This window comes from Microchirus variegatus (genome assembly GCF_963457635.1).
Source record: "Microchirus variegatus genome assembly, chromosome: 3".
Lineage (NCBI taxonomy): Eukaryota > Metazoa > Chordata > Actinopteri > Pleuronectiformes > Soleidae > Microchirus > Microchirus variegatus.
Genome location: NC_139804.1, coordinates 18,891,326 through 18,912,064, shown reverse-complemented (window position 1 = coordinate 18,912,064; position 20,739 = coordinate 18,891,326). Strand labels below are relative to the sequence as shown.

Below are 20,739 nucleotides of genomic sequence, written 5' to 3'. Positions count from 1 at the left end.
TATTTGTAGTACTTTATATTGTGGACATGAATTATATCCCCGGTGATTTAAGTGGCCTCTGACTCATTCGAGGGGAGGGTTCTCAGTGACACGTCAGCAGAGTTGCCATGGTAACACCACCTCCCCCCGTTGTCTTTTATTAGTTTGTTTTATCCCTCTTGTTATTTTTTTCACTAGTGCTGTACACCGCCCCCTTGCCAACAGACAGGAAAATGAAGCATTACTGCCACCAGCTGGTATAATATTTAAAATATCTTGCTTTTTTAAAAAACGTAATTTTTGTAATCAAAATATAAACTAAACACACCCACAAATCACAGCCAATATTGTATTTGTTAATGTATATATACACATATACATATGTGTATATATGCATATCTATATATATATATAGATATGCATATATAATACAAGAAAAACAAAACATATCAGCGATTTATTTTTCTTACAATGTCTGCTTATTTGCCATTCACATTAAACAAGCACCGTTCTATTTCCAATAAACAAATAAAAACATTTAAAAAATTAAACCCGAATAACCCAGCACGACCCAGGACCACTGTCAGCCTCAGGCAAAATATAAGGAAATACCACCCCCTAGTGGTTGAGGGGAAACTCACATATAGAAACGAGACATGGCTCTTACAATGTTTTTGAACTTTTTTTTGAATATCATACTACAGTGTTGTGTGAAAGTTATAGTGTTGCTTCCATGACTATGCATGACCCTGGCTTTCTCAAACCTAATTGGTGTGGAAGCCTAATTAATGTAATTAGTAACACCTGTGTTTGTAATGGCCGCTGTAAAAAAACCAAACAAAAAAAAAAGTTTACCGACAGCAGGTCTATTATTCAAGACGTGCTATATGTTACACATGATGCACGAAACAAAGTCACATGTATTTTATGTTGAAGTTGACCGTGTGCGGTGGAGAACATGGCACTTCCGCTCCCGAGCTGAATTTAATGGCCTGTATGTTGCTGCTGGTGAGGGAATGGAGTGAATGAGGGAGGGACATATCGTATCCTTCTGGTTCTCGTTACGATGCTTGAATCTCCGAAACCGTCGTCCTCCTGCTCTACGCTGCTTCCATTCGACACTTAAACAAGCTGCGAGTCCTCTCTGTGCCGCTGTCTGTGAGTAACGTCAGCTTTTGACACTGTTAATTCAGTCTGAAGAGACGTGTTTGACAACAACAGTTTTTTTTTTTGGTTTTTTTTAACTGCTGGGTGTCATTAAATGTAGCCTAGTTCAGCGCTTCATTTTACACAAACCTGCAGCGGTGGGTTGTTTGTCTCCTGCGCCGTTAGTTACACTTTGTGGTAACATATTGTTGAATGTGGTTCATATGTGTTGGATGACTGAGGCCTAGTGTATGTGTTTGTGAATCTGTGGGAGCCTGGTTGTGATTACTTCACGGTAGCTGGAGCTGCTATCACACACACACACACACACACACACACACACACACACACACACACACACACACACACACACACACACACTCTGCCTCTAAACCTAGTTTGAGATACGGCCGTTACAGATATTAACGATTGTAGCACAACGTCGGCGCTATGGTTTCTTCTAAGTAGAAAATAAAAAGATTCGAGTGTTAAATCCGGTTTATTGGAGCAAGATTTGAGAGCTGTTAGCTGGCTATTCGATGAGCTGCACCGTTAGCGTGTTGTGTTAGCGGTGCTCTGTTGCTTTGAAGGAGCACATGCACACAGGATATGTGATGTGAGTATGACTAGTATGTCTCACTTTATTAAAAAAAAAAATGTTCAGGTTAATTGACGGATATATACAGCGTGTGTGCACACTAACACACAAGCTGACGCGATGAACCGTCAAACAAACGGATCATCTCATCAGCTGTTCATCTCAAAATACTCTCTACCTTAAAATACACACTGCTGCTGGCCTCTGATCCAGGCCCCTGTACGAACCTTCAGAAGGGGACAACACTGAGGACAACTTTATTTTGGTAACAGGAGCCTTTAAAAATATGGTAGATTACTGAAATAACAAATCAGGTTAAATAGCTCTAAGGTTTCTGGGTCAGAAGTGTCGGATGTTTTTTGTTGTCCTGAATCAGGAGCTATTTCTTACTTTTGTTTTTATTATTAGTAACTTATTGACCTAAACACGTCATTAAGTTAAATTTAAAACTCAACATAAATAGGTTGGTAGAAAATTAAACGCACAGTAAGTTGTTAAAGTAGTTTTGGATTCCCCATCTCCTAGGCTACATGCTGATGTCTGTGACCCTACATTAGTCCTTGTGACTGTTTCTAATGTGTGGATGGTTTGATAGAAAACCCTTCCATATACAGTGGTGTATGGATAGGTGTGCAAATAGTGAATGTCAAATAACAAGGGATATGAAGAACTTTGTCTAATTGGTACTCATCATTGGTTCCTCATTAATATTTCAATACACATCAGGAAAAATGAATTTACAGTTGCAAAATGGGATATTGTGTGCATAGTTTGTTTGCATTCTCCATCTCTCAATCACCCCTTAAAGATGACATGGTTCTGTTTTGTTGCAGCTGTTTCCAGACATGAGCCCAGTAGAAACAATTCCTTTACCATAGTTTCACCAAAAGCTTAACATTGTTTTAAAATCATTGCAGAAGTGTTTTGAGCCACGTCTTGACTTTCAGTGGTGAATTAATTTTTTTAAAACGCTTCTTCTGTATTATGTACCTGAAAAGTAAAATACCTGTGACACAGATCCAGGGAAACCTGATGGCTTCTGTGTATGAGCTGCTGTCACCGGCTCAATGTTTTCCCTTCACTGCCATTGATAACATTCATGTTGATGAAAAGGAGAACAAATGGAACATTTTTCTAAACATAATTGCTCATTCTTATTTATATTAGATTACACATACAAGTTTCTTTTCAGCTTTAACTATTCTATTTCTATTCTATTCTAGTTAAATTCTACTATTTAACTCTTCTTTGGTGTTTTATGACAGCTGGTATCCATAATGTTACATCTTACGTCTTTCCTTTGCCTGCTCCTTCTCCTTAGCACTGGAGATTTGTCTACGATGTCACCTAAAATGCAACCAGATAGGTATTGCATTATACCATTAAATAGTTCAATAGACTGTTCATTAATGTATCCCTTATTTCTTTATTATTGATACTGTGGGTTTATGTGTTCGACAGTTAGAAAAACTGCAGGGGTATCAATCATGTGAATGGAGCAATGAGTCGTGATGGCAGTTAAACACTCCAGTGTCATTGTTCTAACTGGTATACATTTAGAGATGAATACATTGTGCAACAGGTAATGTGACCTGTTGAGTTAATTTCCTTTCTGCCCACTTTGACAGTGACATCTCAGGCTGCTGTGTAACTAGTTCAGCATAGGACAGAGCTGACACAAGTGCATGTGTCAAGTCCTTCAGGTACCAGGAGCTAGTATAAAGGAAAGACCGCTGGATTTTAAGTACAGGCATTGAGCAGCTATCATACACCCACATAGAAACATGCGTGCCCTCTGAGGACTGAGAGTCCTGGATTGTGTGCTAAATATAGAGTGGTTCTTGGGTCCAGGTTAATATGATGATGCAGGGAAGGTATCTTTTATGCATACAGGGCGGATGCCACACATACACGCTAATACCAGCAGCCTCTCATTTTGTGTAGTGCCAAGTCTGGTGTCGTCGGTTCAATGCTTGTGTTAAAGTATTTCTTTTTTAGTATTATTTAGCATGTGAAGGTATATTCCATCTTTTTGTCCAAAATTTAGTTCAGCATTTTGTATATTTGAGACTGTTGACAGAATTCAAGGAAATGTAGAAAATTATTGTTCTCAGTGACTAGTACTAAAAGCTACTTCCTGCTTAGTCCTGACTCAACAGTTGTTGAGTTATTACAAACCTATGCTGGGATTTATATTATAGACGGCATTCTTATTACCTTCTGCTGTTTGATTTCAAAGTTCCCCTTTCCAATGTCAAACAAGAGTTTGCTCCAGTGATATTGATTTGACCAATGTACTGATTAATTCCTCCAAAAGGTGCCATCAGAGTTGTTGTTTTGCCAACTTCTTGACCTTTACTTTGTTGTGTGTATTTATAACAACAAAAAGCCTGATCTCAGTAGATTTGTAGATGTAGATTTGCTGTTGGAGCCCTAAGAATGAGATGTCTTTCAGCAAACATTCTAGTTCAGTGATAGCTGTCAGAATATAGAGTGATTTAGCACTGATTTTTAACAAAGTCAGTTATAGCCTTACTTTTTTGATATGTAATTTCTGCAAGAGCTGCACACAGCAATCAAATCATATGGGTGTTAATGGTTCCACTGAGCATATCCAGTCATAGGTAAATTTCACCTCTAGGGTCCAGATTATGAAATTACTTGTCTATTTTCCTCATAATCTCCTTCCTGGGCTTTGTACTGCCAAAGACAATTTTGAATAGTAAAAAGAAAAAAAAAAAATCTGTGTAGGTTTTTTTTTTTCCCCGGAGCAGAATGAAAACAGATGCACTGACACACATAGTTGGTGCCCCCTCCAGCTGAGGCCTCCTGCAGCAAACTGAATCCACATTTTGGTCCTTTGATGCATGTCTGTCTCCTCTCTCCCACTTTTGGTGTTAAATCCTCCTCTTGACTAAAGGCTAAAATAAAAGTACTATAAAAACTTAAACTAAAAAAAGGACATTGGTGTGTTCTCAGTTGTCACAATTCCACCATTGCTGATCTAAACCATAGCTGATAAAAAATGTCTCTATTGAATCCTCCCATGCTATTGTGCCAGGTACACCAACAGAAGGTTACCAAATATTGGGATGTACTGATTCATCAAACTTCCAGCTTGACAACTGAAACATAAATATTTAACACTTGGTGGAAATGGAGTTTGTTTCTGTTAAACAAGGCAATCAGAGATGGCAAACTTCACTCCATTCCCGCAACAAGCGCCTGGCGGCCTCTGTGGTCATACTGGCAAGTGCGGAAGCACAGACACACAGAGCCACTAAAAACAACCTCACTCCCACTCTGTGCGGTGAAGTAATTAGTTCACATATTGCTCCACACAACTGGGTCTATTTCTCACTATAACAGTGTTCAGATTTTTTGTCACCTGGCGAAACTCCCACAATGCTACAACTTTTTACGAGTAAAGTGTGACAGCTGCACACGAAAAGTTTAACAAGTTTTATTATTCTGCTCGTTCAGCAGTTTGACAGGATGAACACCTTGTCCCTGCACTGCTGCCGTATACACACAGATGCTCCCTCACTCAGTAGTTGTAGTAGTATTGAATAGTATTGATTGAGCTTATTTTCAGATGATGAATAACAGATGACATGCAAATAATGCGGCATCATTTCTGCTCACAAAAACCAAACGGAGGCAGAATAATATCAACAACAACAAAAATCACCAAGTTGGACACTGCACCTTTAACAGGCAATTTGTGTGAAGTTGTTTGGATAATGCTCTGAAGAAGGCTCTAAAATGGATTAATACAACCCAAGCAATCAGACTTACCCACAGGCACATTTAAAACTGGTTTTGCAAACCTCATAAAAGAGCTATGTAAGGTTTGTGTTGCTAATGCTCTTTCCTTCTCTCTCTCTAGGTGATGACTCTGATGCAGCTATGCATGTTCCTTGGAGGATTTTGACTGTAACCTTCAACTGGTGACGTGACCTCGGACGTGTGATTGGTCACCACTTGACTGCTTCAGTCCCTGTAAACCCTTTACTACAGTCAGTCATGACTGACGCTGCTGACTAACACAAAGTAGCACTGGAACTCCATTTTCTTTTTTTCTTTTTTTTTTTAAACTTCCATCAGAAGCCTGTCGTGTAAGTGTAAGAATGAGAAACTGAGTCGGGAGAGAAATTGGAAAGCAAGTTAAACTGAAGGGGCTGAAGTGCTTGTGTCGGTGACAGAAAAGTACAGCCATCCTGTGAGTAGGTTGGCAGCAAGTGAGGCAGCCAGGTCCTGAGGATGACTAGCCTCTTCAGGCGCAGCAGCAGTAATGGAGGCTCCAGAAACGGTAGCAGTGGCGGCGGGGGAGGAAGTGGACAGGGGCAGCTTAATAACAGCAGACCCAACCGACAGGTTCGACGCCTGGAGTTCAACCAGGCCATGGAAGACTTCAAGACCATGTTCCCCTCTATGGACTATGAGGTGATTGAGTGTGTGCTACGCTCCAACAACGGAGCTGTGGATGCCACCATCGACCAGCTCCTCCAGATGAGCATTGACGGACAGGGCTCAGATGACAGCTCAGATTCAGATGACAGCATCCCACCAGAGGTCAGTGGGAAAGGTTATAATAACACAGCAGTCAGGAATCCAATGCAAGCCCTTCTTGATAGGCTGTCGGTATTGACAGTGTAAGCGAAACCCAGTTTGATTTTATTGGTAACCAATAGGGTCAGTGAGATGTTTATTGAAGATGTAGGGAACAGATGTGATGGCTTATTTTTGAGTGTTGGAAAATTTTTTAAAAAAAAAACTTCATGGTACAGGTTTCCCACCCAAGTAATTATGTCTGAAGGTAGCAGGGGTACACATGCAAGAGATGTGACAGGTTCACAGTCTAGAATGTGAAAGAGAGGAGGGCTTGACTTGCCACTTTGGGGTAGTGTGGACGTTGATAACTTCATTAACAACCGCATGATGGCACTCTAAAGTGAGCATGAACCAAACACTGCTGCAGGTGGATAAATAATAGCATAACGGAGCAATTGTCATGCAATTATGAGTATTAACATTTTTTGGTTCATGTTGAGGGATACATTTGACTATGCTGCTTTCAGACATGCTCTTCACTTGGAATGTTTGAATTCATCGACTGCTTAGTCAGTCTTCAGCTGTAGCAGTCGATGTGTCGCAGTCAATACAGTATTTAACTGCTATTTACCTTCGATAACGGTCTCCTGATTTAAATTCGAAGTGAAATACATGGAAGCAGGTTTAAAACACAGACAAAAGTTTTTATGCTGTCTTTTGTTTCTAGATTCTGGAGCGAACATTGGAACCCGACAGTTCAGATGAGGAACCACCTCCAGTCTACTCGCCACCAACATATGATATGCACATTTATGACAGGAAATACCCAGAAACCCCACCAACACCCCCACCAAGGTGAACAAGAGGGACTTGGAATTAGATTAAGAGCTGCTTTGTGTTTGGATTTCTGTTTGTCACAATTAGTGGATGGAAAGTTGATAAAGATCATCTACTCTCCTCTCTATTGCCTCCGAGTGCAATTTTGATCACATCTGCCTTTGATTTGGACCATTACCAAATTAGTTTTGCATGTATTTGTCATTGTAATATTGAACCAAGTGACTGTTGATCTAATTAAAGCTTACCTTTCTTGCATGTCTCACAGCACTTTGAAAAAGTTTGAACATGAACACCTCCGCCTTCCTCAAAGTCCCACCCTCCAGGGCGCAATGACAGCGGCTATGCGCATGCACAATTCATTAGCAGCCTGGACACAGAGTGCTCAGGTTGTCCGCTCTGCTCTGACTGCAGGCTGAGACTGCGGAGGTTACTGTGCTTTGGGAGGTGATCCCGGCAACGTACGCTGCTTGTTGAGCTCAGTAACAGCAGAGTGATGCATGCTCTCACGCGAGAGTCTCCAAACACCACAATTTATTCGGTCGAAATTGTTTAATTGGTCATACTTTTATCATAATGATATGAGAATTAAATAATTATGAGTTTCAAAACCTGGTGGGTTTATCTTACGTTTTAGAGTGCCATACGCTTAGTAGGAGCAATTTCAGATTACAAAAGAAAAATTTAAAAATAAGAGAAAGGCAAGTATAGCTTTAAATGGGTATTTGGAGTGCCTAATCTTTTCTTTTACTTATGGGTAGATTTGAAGTCCAGCCACCTCCCGGTCACCAGCAGGTCAGAAGCTACAGGAACTGGAATCCTCCCATGCTTGGAAATCTTCCTGATGATTTTCTGCGGATTCTTCCTCAGCAGTTAAACAACACAACGGTAAGAAATATTACCACACAAGATGTTAAATGGATCCACAAAACTTCTGTTATGGCTTACTTGATGTCCTCTTCACACATTATTTCTTTTGAAAATTGTATCTGAGAACATCATGTGAAAACAAGAAAAATATGGCTCTGCGATGCACTTGAGCCATAGTTGGCATAATTCCTACTCGCACTGTTACGACATAATAAAAACCTCAGCAAGCTTTATCAGCAGTTTACCCATTCACCTCTGAGTAACTGCACCTGCTCCCACAATATTGCCATGGTCTGTTGAGTCGCTGAGATGTTTTTGTACCAGAGATGCATCTTACCTTTAAAATTCCCAAAGATGAAATGAAGTAGAGACGAACAACAGACGGAAGAGCAAACTCCTGCTGTGTGGCCATTTGAAAGAGGGAGAGCAGGACTATAGTTAAACCAGCTCTTGTGTACAGTACGCTGTTAGACTGCGATTTAAAATGGGGAAAATGTCACTTATACATGTTTATTTAGCAAGTGGCTTGATACTGGATCGCTCACTCTTGTATTGCATACAAATGCTGATGAACAGTGGACCTTGGTCTTTTTGGACAGTGCAGAAAGGATAAAATATTCACATCAGAGGAAATTGGAGAACCCACTCATGAGATAATCTTTATCTCAGGGACCTTTATGTTAATTTGAACAAACTTGGCAACATACAGTAGAATTTCACAATTACACTTATTTTATTTAGTCATGAAGAAAGCTAGTACACAGCGATGGTTCAAAACAAAATGCTTCGTTAATAGAAACCTGCAGCTATTTTAACTTGTGTAGAGAATCAAACTGGTGCTCTGATTTCTAACCATTGCTTTGATTACATGACCACTGACACATCCTTTCCTCCTCCCACAGAGCCCTCAGAGCAGCCTCTCCCAGCCTTCGTCTTCCTCTTCCTCCTCAGTCTCTTCCATAAGCCAGTGGACAGGCCAGCCTGGTTCTCGATCTGGAGCTGCAGGGACCTCTGGAGGTTCTGGCTCGGCAACAGGAGGCACGGAGCAAGACAAGAAACTGAAGCAGTACCTGGAGGACGAGCGCATCGCCCTGTTCCTCCAGAATGAGGAGTTTATGAAGGAGCTACAGCGCAACCGCGAGTTCCTCATTGCCTTAGAGAGAGGTATAAAGCACATTTGACTCCTTGCACAGAGGTCTGTGGTAGAATATAAAATACAAGCTGTCTGCACCGTTGAGATTGTTTTTAATGAAATATTGACAGGTTCTCTCGCTGTTGATGCTGAAGGTTCCCTGTGGAGTTCCTGATTATTTATTTATTTATTTATTTATTTAAAGTCATGTTGGGATGTTCTAGTCTTGATTGTGCTTAAGGACACACAAGCTTGTGTGATGTGGTTTTACACCAAGTACTGCTCTACATGTGTGATAAACAAGCCTCAGTCAGGGAGGGAGCAGCAGTCAATATTTTGGGGATTCAGGTGTAGACGGTGGATATCTAGGCCAAGGCTAGGACATCTGCTATTCTTTTTTTTTTTTTACATGATTTACAGACAGACAACAAATGAATGAAGCTTCCAGAAATGCAAGAATGGGGTTGAATGATCTTTAAATAGATTTTTGTTTATCAAGTACCAAGTTTTCAATTATTAGTTGTCTGCATAAGAAGGCAGACAAACTAAAACGTGAACAATGTTTAATGTAAAATACTTTAAAACATTTTTTTTTAAAGTAGAGATAAATATTATCAGCACAGTGACTGAATTGAAGTCCAACTTTGTATGTGTTTAAAGGAAACTCCACAGGGGGCCATTTTAGAGAAGCCATTGTTTCTTTGTGCCATTACTTCAGTAATTGATGCTTGATGCTCAAGTCCAATGTATGTCTTCTTGGAATTCATTTTGTGAAAGTGACAAAACTTTAATATGATCAGAACCTGCTATATCAGCAACCCAAAGCTATTAATAGGTAAATGTGTCTGTGCCAAGATGTAAAGATACTGCTTTTTTAAAGCTCACATAGAGTGGTCCTGTTGCACATATATGTTCGTTATGGAGGTCTACTTACATACATTAACTTGTTTTTATGGTCAAAAACCTCCGAGTTGCTGTAAACGAGCTGATAGAAATCCTCTTTTCTGACGGTGTTTCCCAGCCGCGAGATTTGAGACTCAACTCTGTCACCCAGAAGACAAAGTCTTGTGATTGGCCAGTATATTCAGCACACCCGCTCTCAGAAGCGCAGCTCCCCCCTCTGGAATGGTGGATGCACTGCTACTCATTATCAAAACATTGTTTTAACAATGTTTAAAAAAAGCTTCGTCACAACTCCCCGCCGCAGTCCCTTTTCTGATTTTGACCCGGATTCAGACCCAGAGTCGGAAGACACTGTTGCTCGTGAAACACCTCCACAACGGAGGTTATTCTTCTTCTGCGGTTCAATGTACGCAACCGGATGTGCCCGACTAGTGCCCGGACCAGGACGATCTGCTGTTCCAGAGTTAACGTAACCGGACCGGGTTTTTTCAGAGATCTCGCTGAGCCTGAGATTACAATAAAACACAGCGTTCTCAGCAGTGGCTAAACTGTTTGTTTAGAACCTTCAGGGCTTCATAAACAAGGTAAGGACACCGATACACACTAAAAAACAGCGTTAATTGGAACTTCCAGTCTAGGTCTGCTTTAAACTGTCGGATATAATGCCACTCATAACAGCTGATCACTTCAACAGTAAAGTATCAGTTCAGTTTGTGATCAGTGTTATCGAGCTAAGCTTTGAGAGGAAAAAGCGTTCATAACGGCAGTGACTCACCACATCCATTTTATTACTCTGCTCTGCAAGTCTGCATCTGCCACATTATTCTCACTCAGCTGGGAGATGGAGCAAACATGGCTGGCATCCTGTATTTTTCCAAAGAAAACGGTCATTAAAAAATGAGAATCATGTAACATGTATGTGCAACAGGACCACTCTAGGTCCGTTTTAACTTTTGTGTACTAGGACAAAATTGATTCCATATGTCTGCATTTGTCTTACACCTCTCAGCTTTTGATCCAACACGGTCTTACTCCCAAGTTGTCTCATACAGATGCTCGGTCCAGACCCTAGGTTATTTTCCAACATGCTCCAACATTTATTGAATAGCTCTACATCCTGACATCTCTCCCTGGTCTTGAGTGTTTGCTCAGTGATATTAGTCAGTCTCAGTCTCTGAACATAAATCTAGGAAAAAGTTGTCCAGTTACAACACTTTATCCAATCAGTAGCCAGAACAAAGAGGCGGTCCTCTGCTCTTGAGGCTAGCCGATTTAATGATGAATAAGTGCTCCACCCCCTCACCTCAACATGTTCATGAAGTGATGTAGGGAGTAAAGGGAGCGGAATGTTAAGTATACCACATTGTCCTGCATTGAAAAGGTTAACTAATGGTATGCATTAAAAGTTCTTGATGCAGACAAACTTTAAACTACCACATATCATTCAAATGTTTTAGTCACGTACAAACCACAATGTTCTGTAAGAGTGACATGGCTGCAGCCCTATACTAAATGGATACCCAGTGTTTTTCAAAAGCAACACAAACAAAAGTCCTGACCACGAGTCTGTATGTGACGAGCTGGGAGTGAGCATGTCGATCAAAGCCTCGGCTTTCCATTGTTTTAGGTTTTGTTTTTGTTTTTTAAAAAAGAGCTTCTCTGAGTTCTAGCTTGTATATGTTATTATTCACTTCATTCAGAAATACAATCTTAAATGAAAAGACAAAAAAACTGACTTGGTTCTGACCTGAAAGCAACAAAAAATGAGCTCTTTGAGCTCAGAACTCGGAGAACAGATTTTAATAAATCCGTCCAAGCTCAAGACATTTATTTGTGATCAAACTTAAGTTGACAAACCAAATATTCCCAACTGAATTTACATTGCAACTGCAAGGAGAGGCAGTTTTTTTTAGCACCTGCTTGAGAAAGCGAGCTGAAACAAGATTGGCAGTAATTTAAAAGGTTTGTTATGGCTTTTCTTCTGCAGCAGGACAAAGCTTTTAAAGGTTTCTTTCTCATCTGCCACTTCAAGATGAATTGATGTGGAGGCTTAGATGTTTGGGAGAATTCTACCTTTATACCTGAGCTCATCACATCTTGTTCATCATCAGTGGTCATAACATCTGCTCTCTGTTTTTAGATCGATTGAAGTATGAATCAAAGAAATCAAAGTCCAGTCATTCATCTAGCATGGAGAATTCCACAGGTAGATATCACTCATCAGGCTTCTTCAGCTCTTCTCTTTGTTAATGTCTGAACTCTACTCAGCACTGCTCTCTGTGCTACAGGAGTCACTGTGTAAATACCTGTGCTCTTGCACTTGATGACGTGTTTGACGTATAAACACGTTCATGAGTGTACAGTGTGGTAGTGGTGTTGTGTGTATGTGTGCAGGAGAACAGTGCTCTGCATCGTCTATGGAGGCCATCTCAGATGACGCCCTGTTCAGAGACAAACTCAAACACATGGGCAAATGTAAGTATGATCATTTGCATTAGTCTTTAAAGTTGAGTTTCTCATGGTACATTGGGCAAATGTTTAAATATTATGCAAAATCAACTTTGTAATCATTTAAATTCTTAAATTTGGGACTCTGGAGGAGGTCCCATCAGTTGGCAAAGTGTGAAAAAAGATGAATCACTCATGTTTTTGTGGTCCTCCTCAGTCTAAGCACAGGAGAAAAAACATGCGATGTTGACTTCTGTGCTCATTGGGACGTCACAATGCGCTCAATTCCTGGAATTGTCTCGCAGAGCTCTGCTTTGTCCGTAAAACACATGAGAATACTGGTGAGGGCAACAGTAACCGAAAACCAGAATTCCGCAAAAAGTTCTATTCTTGGCTCCACAGTGCAGCACAGAGTCCTACATAAACTTCCAGCCTCAGAGGATTTATCTGTCCAGTGGATACATGTTATATATGACCTGCAAAATGGGTTTTTTTAAGAGATACTACTAAACGGTGTCTTCTGAACAGGTCTGTCTTAGCAGGGGTGCATTTGTATTACAAACAAAGACTTCACGGAATATATCATCTTTTCAGATATCTGATCCAGTGAACAGTATCGGGCGGACACCATTACAGAGTATCTGATTGGCTCATCTCTAGACCTTCATTTTAAATTAAATGACAATTGACATGATTACAAAATATTTACACGTTTTAGTATGGCTGAAAATACCAAAAAGCACCCACAAAATGTTTCAGAGGTAGATTCTACTGTAAAAGAAAAAGAAAAGAGGTTCACCGGTTTTATGTATAAATGCTTGTTGCATCACAGTTGGTGTGAGGTCTAAACATACATCATGAAGAATTGATGGCCACATTTCAGTAATTACTCTTAATTCCTTATACATTAAACTGTAGCTTTGAATAACAATTCTGCAATTTATTTTACTCATATTTTCATTCTCATTTGCTTAGGTAAGACTGTGTGTAGGCCTGATGGAAAAATTCTGGAGCAAAAACACTCTGATACAATAACTTATTGCTGTAGGCATCTTAAACACCGTGGGTACGATTTTCATCTTTTTGCACCAATCAACACTGGAGTGATGCAGCCATAAATAACGTAGCATGTTTAAAAATGCAATTTTCCACCAGGCCATTCATCTCTGTCACTCTTAACTAAGTGGAGAGTGTTAATGCTTCCTCAGGAGAATCCTTCAGCTCTGGTGTCTTTAGAGTTGTTCAAACAGTCGCTCTACATGACCTCTACATGACCTACATGACCATGATCGCTCTACATACCGATATATTACCCACTGACACATCAAGGTCACACTGATGTCCTTCTGTATGGAAATAAATCTCATGCAGAAACAAACATGGTGCACTGGATGGTTCAGGACAAACATGTGCGGTTAATGACAGAATTTGTTTTATTTTTTTTTCACCTCTAGCAACGAGGAAGAAGCTCTTTGAAATTGCCAGGACATTCTCCGAAAAGACAAAGAGGAGAAAGACAAAAAGGAGAACGCTCCTGAAGCACCAGTCGTATCCTTTGTTCAGCTCTGTTCACTTTTGTCTGGGTCACTGAGTGACCACCATTAACTACCAATGATTTCATTCTGCTTCATTGACACCCTATGATTATGCAGTAACATTGTGTGTGTTGTTGATTAGAGATTTATTGAAAACCATTATATAGGAGTCAAATTAATCACTTCTGTGGATGGAAATCCTTACTTTGATTTGTGTGTCCATGAGTCCATGATTTACTTAACTAACTTCCTGACCAGATTGGGCACAGCCAACTCTACAGCCAATCTCCTGGATGATGTGGAGGCAAACCCCTGTGGTAAGAAGTGCATCACAAACAGACACTAAAAAGCATTTTGTGTTCGTAGTCCCTCTATTAAAGAGCAGTTTTTACTGACTGGTTTAATGTTTGCAGAAACAATCCCTACACACATTAGTCTCTCACCCCTGCAGTTCATCTTCCCTCTGAACAGTTATGAGAATTAGTAAAACTACAATGAGTAGCAATGTAGCAAAAACGGAACTGGTATTTACAGCAAGATCCCTCATATTTATTTGTCTGTATCCATTGGCAATGCACTCATTATGACGTTTTTATGTTTGTGTCCAGAGGAAGGCGGTCAGACGAGGAGAGCAAACACTCAGGAAGAGAATGAACAACGTAATGAGCCAATATCATGGTAAGATACGACCATGACCCTGTTCAGCCCAAACATGGTTTTAACTGCAGAGGGATGTGGACACGTGCTGCTTCAAACTAATTCCAATGTGGTTTATGTGATCAGATTATATCCTCTGCTGACAACCTTTGGCCAGCACTAGTTTTACCTTTTTATTGTTCAACTCTAATCAGCACTCAGTCATTTATTTGTAGCCATCACCACAATATCAACTGTGATATGATCTCATATGGTTTGTTTTTTGAATGGTAAACACTTTTTTTTCATTTAAACGCATACACACGCACGCAAACATGCTGACAGTAACTGAATGTACATATTGTCATCACTGTTGGTATGAGAAAGGCAGAAAAGTAAAGTACCATTATATGTCAATTAGGGGTGGAGGAAAAACATCATAAAACATTCTTGGATGCATCGCGATTCAAATTCCGATACTTTAAAGCTCCCATCTACCTCATTTATGAAGCCCTGAAGGTTCGAAACAAATGGTTCAGCCACTGCTGAGAACGCTGTGTTGTATTGTAATCTCGGGCTCAGCGAGATCTCTGAAAACACCTGTCCTGGTTACATGAACAGCATTTCTCCTGAACAGCGGATCCTCCTGCTCCGGGCACTAGTCCAGCTACATCCAATTGCGTACATTGAACCGCAGAAGAAGAAGAACGTCCGTTGTGGAGGTGTTTCACGAGCGACAGTGTCTTCTGACTCTGTGTCCGTCTCCGGGTCAAAGGCGTAAAAGGGACTGCGGCGGGGAGTCGTGACAAAGCTATTTTTAAACATTGTTAAAACAATGTTTTGAGTAGCAGTGCATCCACCGTTCCAGAGGGGGAGCTGCGCTTCTGAGAGCCGATGTGCTAATTACGTCACTTCCAGGTACCTGGCCAATCACAAGACGGTTGAGAAAGCTCACGGTGGCTGGCCAATCACAAGACAGATCGGCTGATTTGCAGCAACTAGGAGGCTTTTGACCATAAAAACAAGTTAATGTATGTAAGTAGACCTCCATAACTTGCATATAATGTGCGATAGGGCCACTCTATGGGAGCTTTAAGATGCATCAATAGACGATTTGGTGATGGTAATCGAATCATGAGGCACCTAAAGATTACGACCCATAATGTAAATGCACAGACAGTGCTACAATAAACTTAATTCACAGTCAAGTTCTGTGCTACTACTGTGCCACTGGTGCCTCAAAATATGTCATAAAATATTGTGGGGGAGAAAACGGATAAAAGTGAGTTCATAGCTTTTCTCCTTGTCACCCTAAATTTAATGATGTTTCTTTTCACCCTCTAACTGAAGACACGCCTACAGAAAAGCAGCTCAAGTACAGTTGCACACCCTCGGAGAATAAAAGAACCTGACAGCATAATTAATCCAGACTCTCCTTTGCCTTTCAGATTCCTTCCCTGCTGCACCATATCAGGGTTACCATGGTGAATTCAGCGTGACCCATCTGTGGTGGCCTTGCAACCGTTTCCACCTTTATCTAAGCCAGCCAATATCGGGCTCAGCTGTGAGTTGAGACCTTTCTCTTCCCAGGGAGAAGAAATGAGTCGTTCCCTTCACTGGGCTGTCTGTCTTTAACTGTCCTTTCTGTATTATAATACTTTGTTGATATTTACTTTGTGTAGAGGAAAAATGCATTAGTCCTGACCAGTATTTGTTTAACTCACTGGGAGGAACACTAGCATATAGTCATGATCCTGCCATGTGAGCATTTGTTACTTATCCAGCGGTGTACAGTAGCAGACTGTGTTTGCTCTGTGTTTGTGTTAGCTGCGTTTCAAAGTGCGCACATCCCCCTTTTATATCCACTTAACCGTGTAGCGCTTTTATTGTTTTGATTTTTATTTTAACTACGTTTTCTTATCCAGTTTGTAAGGTGTTTGCGTCTCTGAACGTCAGAGTTTGTTTGAATTTGTGTTGGAACATAGTGGTCGTTCCCATTGTCTGTTCACGCCATCACTTCCCTGTTGTCTACACGTGTCCGTGGCCATGTGATCAAGTGTAAAAGGACAGTTTAGAAGAACGGGAGGAATAGTTTTGCTTTGATAATTAAAAGTGGGAACGGTGTGATTCAATTTAGTGTAGCATCAATGCACGGCTATAAAAGCTGTGATGAGCTAAGGCATCAGCTCATTAAACGTGGATGGCGCAACATAAACAAATGTATGTCCTTTTCATAAACCGCATAAATCCAGAGAAACTGGTGTTTATACTGGATGGCGTGTCCTCCATCATTCACATTAGAATATGTATTTCCCACTGGAACCCAAGAGGTCAGACTGGGTTTAGACTGGGGCTGGGTGATGTTGCTAAAAATATAGTCATGATGTATTTTCGCATATTGATCAATACTGATATTTAGCAAATTATATAGATTATTTATTGGACTGATCCAGCCAGTTCACAGCACATCCTCACTGAAGCCTGAAGAAATCGGAAGTTTACTTAAATGTATTTGTAGCAACCGTCTTATTGAGGCTTTAAGTTTGTTCTTTTTGTGTTCTCAACACTTTTACTCTTGGATTTTAGGATGAATGCTTCCACTTAATTCTTCACACTTAAAGGGGACATAATTATGTAAAATCAACTTTTTAATCATTTAAATTCTTATATTTGGGACTCTGGAGGTCCTATCAGTTGGCAAAGTGTGAAAAAAGATGACTCACTCATGTTTTTGTGGTGCTCCTCAGTCTAAGTACAGGACATAAAAGCTGTCTGACTTCCACGCTCATTGGGACGTCACAATGTGCTCCGTAGTGATGGCGAGGGCAACGGTAACCGAAAACTGGAATTACAGACATGTTCGTTAGAACACCAGGGAACTAGTTTAACTTGGAGAAATGAAGCATAATATGACCCCTTTAACAGTCATTGCTTGACTAAACAAAACATCCCACCCAACTATGACATAAATAAACTGTTTTCCCCACAGGCATTATCTATAGAGAACACCTCTATCCCTCACTTGGTTCACATGACGTAAAATAACATGCTGTTATTTTAGCTGCTAATGCTGGTTCTGCTAACAGCAGACTTTGAAAGAGGTGAGGAGACGGTGTTATTGTGCTCCTCATCGTTTTTGCAACTTCCGAACCTTTTCAACACTAAAAGTGTTTTTATGAACAATATTCTCAACTTCAGAGGATAATTCATGCTCACACTAGTGTCCACCATCACTTTCTTTACCCTCGGCCGCGCTCCTCCACACCCACTTCCTCTGTAACAAGTGGCTGTGTTTTATGAAATAAATATCTTCAAAACGTATCATGTTATCACCCAGCCCAAGTTGACACAAATGTTTTGATTGGATTAGGTTCAATCGAATTGGCTGAGCGTGTGTGTGTGTGGTGCCAGGTATACATTTATATTCTATAGCTATGTACGTTTCGATGGTCATTTAGACTTCACGTGTCTGTAAATGGGGGGGGCAGTAACCATGGTAACAATTGCAGGACAGGAACACGGACTCTGTGCAGTTTACAATGATGCCATATTTCGGCCAGGAAATCAGAACACCTGTAAGGCTCAGGTCTATTTCTGGCACAAATACGTGGCCCAGCCTGCATACACTGTGTCACTGTTCCCATGGAAAATAAGATAACTGGCTGTGTGAAGGTTGAAAAGATGGACAATCCTCCCTGTTAACTGAGAGAAGAGTCTGTCTGTGATGAGTCGTAGTCATCTGCAGTTTCCTACAGCTAACTCCTCAAGATGAGAGGAGGAAGTGGGATCTTCAGTTTCACACATCATCAACTTTTAAAGAGGAAGCTCAAAGATTCTGAGAGACGGCACAGCCAATGTCTCTAAACTAAACTGAGTGTGTGTGGTTTGGTGGCTGCCATGCTTGATGGCAGAAAATCAGGACACGTAATTGCTGTGTTTGCAGAGCAGGAAGCCAGTGATGGCTCTCTGCTTCGTCTGTGCACTAGTGACTCCTGCTGGATGTTCTGGGGAGCAGCACCTCCTGCAGTCCTCCGCAACAGCAGTGTGATGATGGTAGTAGTACAAAAAAATAGAACTTGCCAAGTGAAAGAAACTCAACGGAGAGTGTACACCATAGAACAAATGCTGACAAGTTGCCACCAGATGTCAATGTCTACCTCCTACTCATAAGACCTTGGCTCTTTAATTAGACGTTGTGGTTGGTTGGATTTTCATTTTATTTCCTGCTGCATCTAGAGAGATGTTTCTGTTATTTTAGTTTCTACAAGAGGAGGAAGAAATCAAGTGATCACTCTTGGATTTAACTGTGTGAAAGTGTGAAAAAACACCAGATTTCATATTTGTAATGGTGATCATCCTGGTCATTATGTGATGTTGGTGCAGGTCAAGATTGAAGTTCAGTGATATGAAAACAAAAAAAGGCTTGTGAGCTTTTCGTTCAGCACATGTTTACTGTGCTTTTTCATTGGTGTGTGTAGATATGAAGTTAGCATGGATTAGAGAAGTCGTAGAAGTCTGATGTAGCCTGTGTGAACAGGTGTCGGAGAGGAACGCTGAAATGTGCTGTGAAGATTTCCTGCCTCATTTTATGTTCCGGACAAATTAGCTGAATGAACACATTTGTGCATAAAACAGTTTTCCTTTCATTTCACAAAATGTCAATTTTTTTTTCTTTGTGAGCATTATCTGTCTCTCTTGTAAAAAAGTATTTAGAAGAGATTTTTGCTTGGTCAGCATTAGACATGTTTGGATGTTGGACAGTGATTTTTAGTGAAAGGACAATTCTCCTTCATTTGTCTCAGTGCGTGTGTGTGCGTGCGTGCGTGTTGTAGGGAACCTTTTGATGTGTTCTCCTCTCAGGGACACCACACCCCCAAATAATAAAGAATTTTACTACATGTTCAGGTTAATCCTCTAAAGTTTTGTTTTTTTTGTACTTCAAATAATATAACATAATGTAAGAAATATGTTACCATTTCCTCCTCTTCATTTGTCTGTTTGAAAGTATATTTACTCCCTAAAATGTGGTGTGGTGACATTTTGGTTTACTTTTGATTTTTTTTTTATTTTTTTTTTAATCTTAAATGATTAGTCTTCCTAAACTCAAAGATGTTCATGTACGATACAACACTAAAGGGAAAATCCACTCCTAAGCAAATCAAGCAATTCCATTAAAACATTACATCTAAAACATTAAAGACTGTCACTGTGACCTTGTTTTTGGGGGAAATGTAGCAGCATTGAGATCTAGACCGTTGGATGTGATTTCCAAATAAGAAGTTTGTTCTAAGATTAACTAGAGGATAATATCTGAGCCAATGCATTAACAAATAAGATTTAATCACTTATTAAACTTTCAGTTGTTTAATCAGTTTTTGTCATTTTCCAACACACAGTTTAGTTCACATTTGTTTAAACTGAAATCTCAGACTGTTTAAAAACTGCAATGAAGTAGCTTATTCTTTCTCTCTGGAGCTCTCCATCGTCCCATTTTGAGGAAAACAGGAAGTGTTGAGGGCTCGGAATGATGTTAGGGTGGATTTTCTCTCTTCAGTGCAAGTCAGACACCAGTCAGCGAAACATGGCCGACTCCTGACGTGGTTGTACAGGTTCACAGCGGTGTGTCATGGATGAACCTGACACAAAGCGAGATGGGTGGAGTCTGTTAGCGCTGTGTGAGAATGTGTTTCATATTGTCAGTGGCAGAGAAAACGCGTCACTATGGAGACGCCTCACAGCAGAACTCATCATCATGCCAGGAAGAGGAAGTGTTTTTTAAACCCTACCTGAGACTCGATGAGCTGGAGCAGGTGACACAAGTCTCTTACCGTGTCTTTTTTTCAGTTCTTTGTCCTTTTCCCCTAATTTTGCTGTAACTTTTACTGTATCATTTCTTTATGAATTAATGTATATTTGTAAATATATGAACATGACCATTAAAGTTTTTCTATAAAGCCAAACTGTTTTACTGTGTTGACTATATGCTATAGACATGCAGGAAATGTTTTTGTTTGATGTCATATTTTTATATTGTTTGAGGATGAGTTGTTAAAGTAAAAGGTCTTTAAGGAAAGGACTATGAGGTAAACTTGAAAACTTCA

At 40.3% G+C, this 20,739-nt stretch overlaps 1 protein-coding gene across 1 annotated transcript; it reads left to right on the top strand.

Moving 5' to 3' along the window:
* Positions 1 to 1,004: 1,004 nt before the first annotated feature.
* On the top strand, positions 1,005 to 20,588 carry cuedc1b (CUE domain containing 1b). Its single transcript, XM_083886495.1, has 11 exons — positions 1,005 to 1,137; positions 5,613 to 6,298; positions 7,005 to 7,132; positions 7,876 to 8,002; positions 8,887 to 9,148; positions 12,160 to 12,225; positions 12,414 to 12,494; positions 13,922 to 14,015; positions 14,261 to 14,319; positions 14,611 to 14,680; positions 16,087 to 20,588. Coding segments are annotated over exons 2-11 (1,200 nt in total). The 5' UTR covers positions 1,005 to 1,137; positions 5,613 to 5,986; the 3' UTR covers positions 16,088 to 20,588.
* Positions 20,589 to 20,739: the final 151 nt, after the last annotated feature.

What these genes read in the sequence shown, in the direction of transcription:
- cuedc1b (XM_083886495.1), top strand. Translation starts at nt 5,987, where the DNA reads ATGACTAGCCTCTTCAGGCGCAGCAGCAGTAATGGAGGCTCCAGAAAC. An exon ending in TAGCATGGAGAATTCCACAG is followed by an intron (nt 12,226 to 12,413) that starts GTAGATATCACT and finishes GTATGTGTGCAG; the next exon opens with GAGAACAGTGCTCTGCATCG. An exon ending in ACTCAAACACATGGGCAAAT is followed by an intron (nt 12,495 to 13,921) that starts GTAAGTATGATC and finishes TTTCACCTCTAG; the next exon opens with CAACGAGGAAGAAGCTCTTT.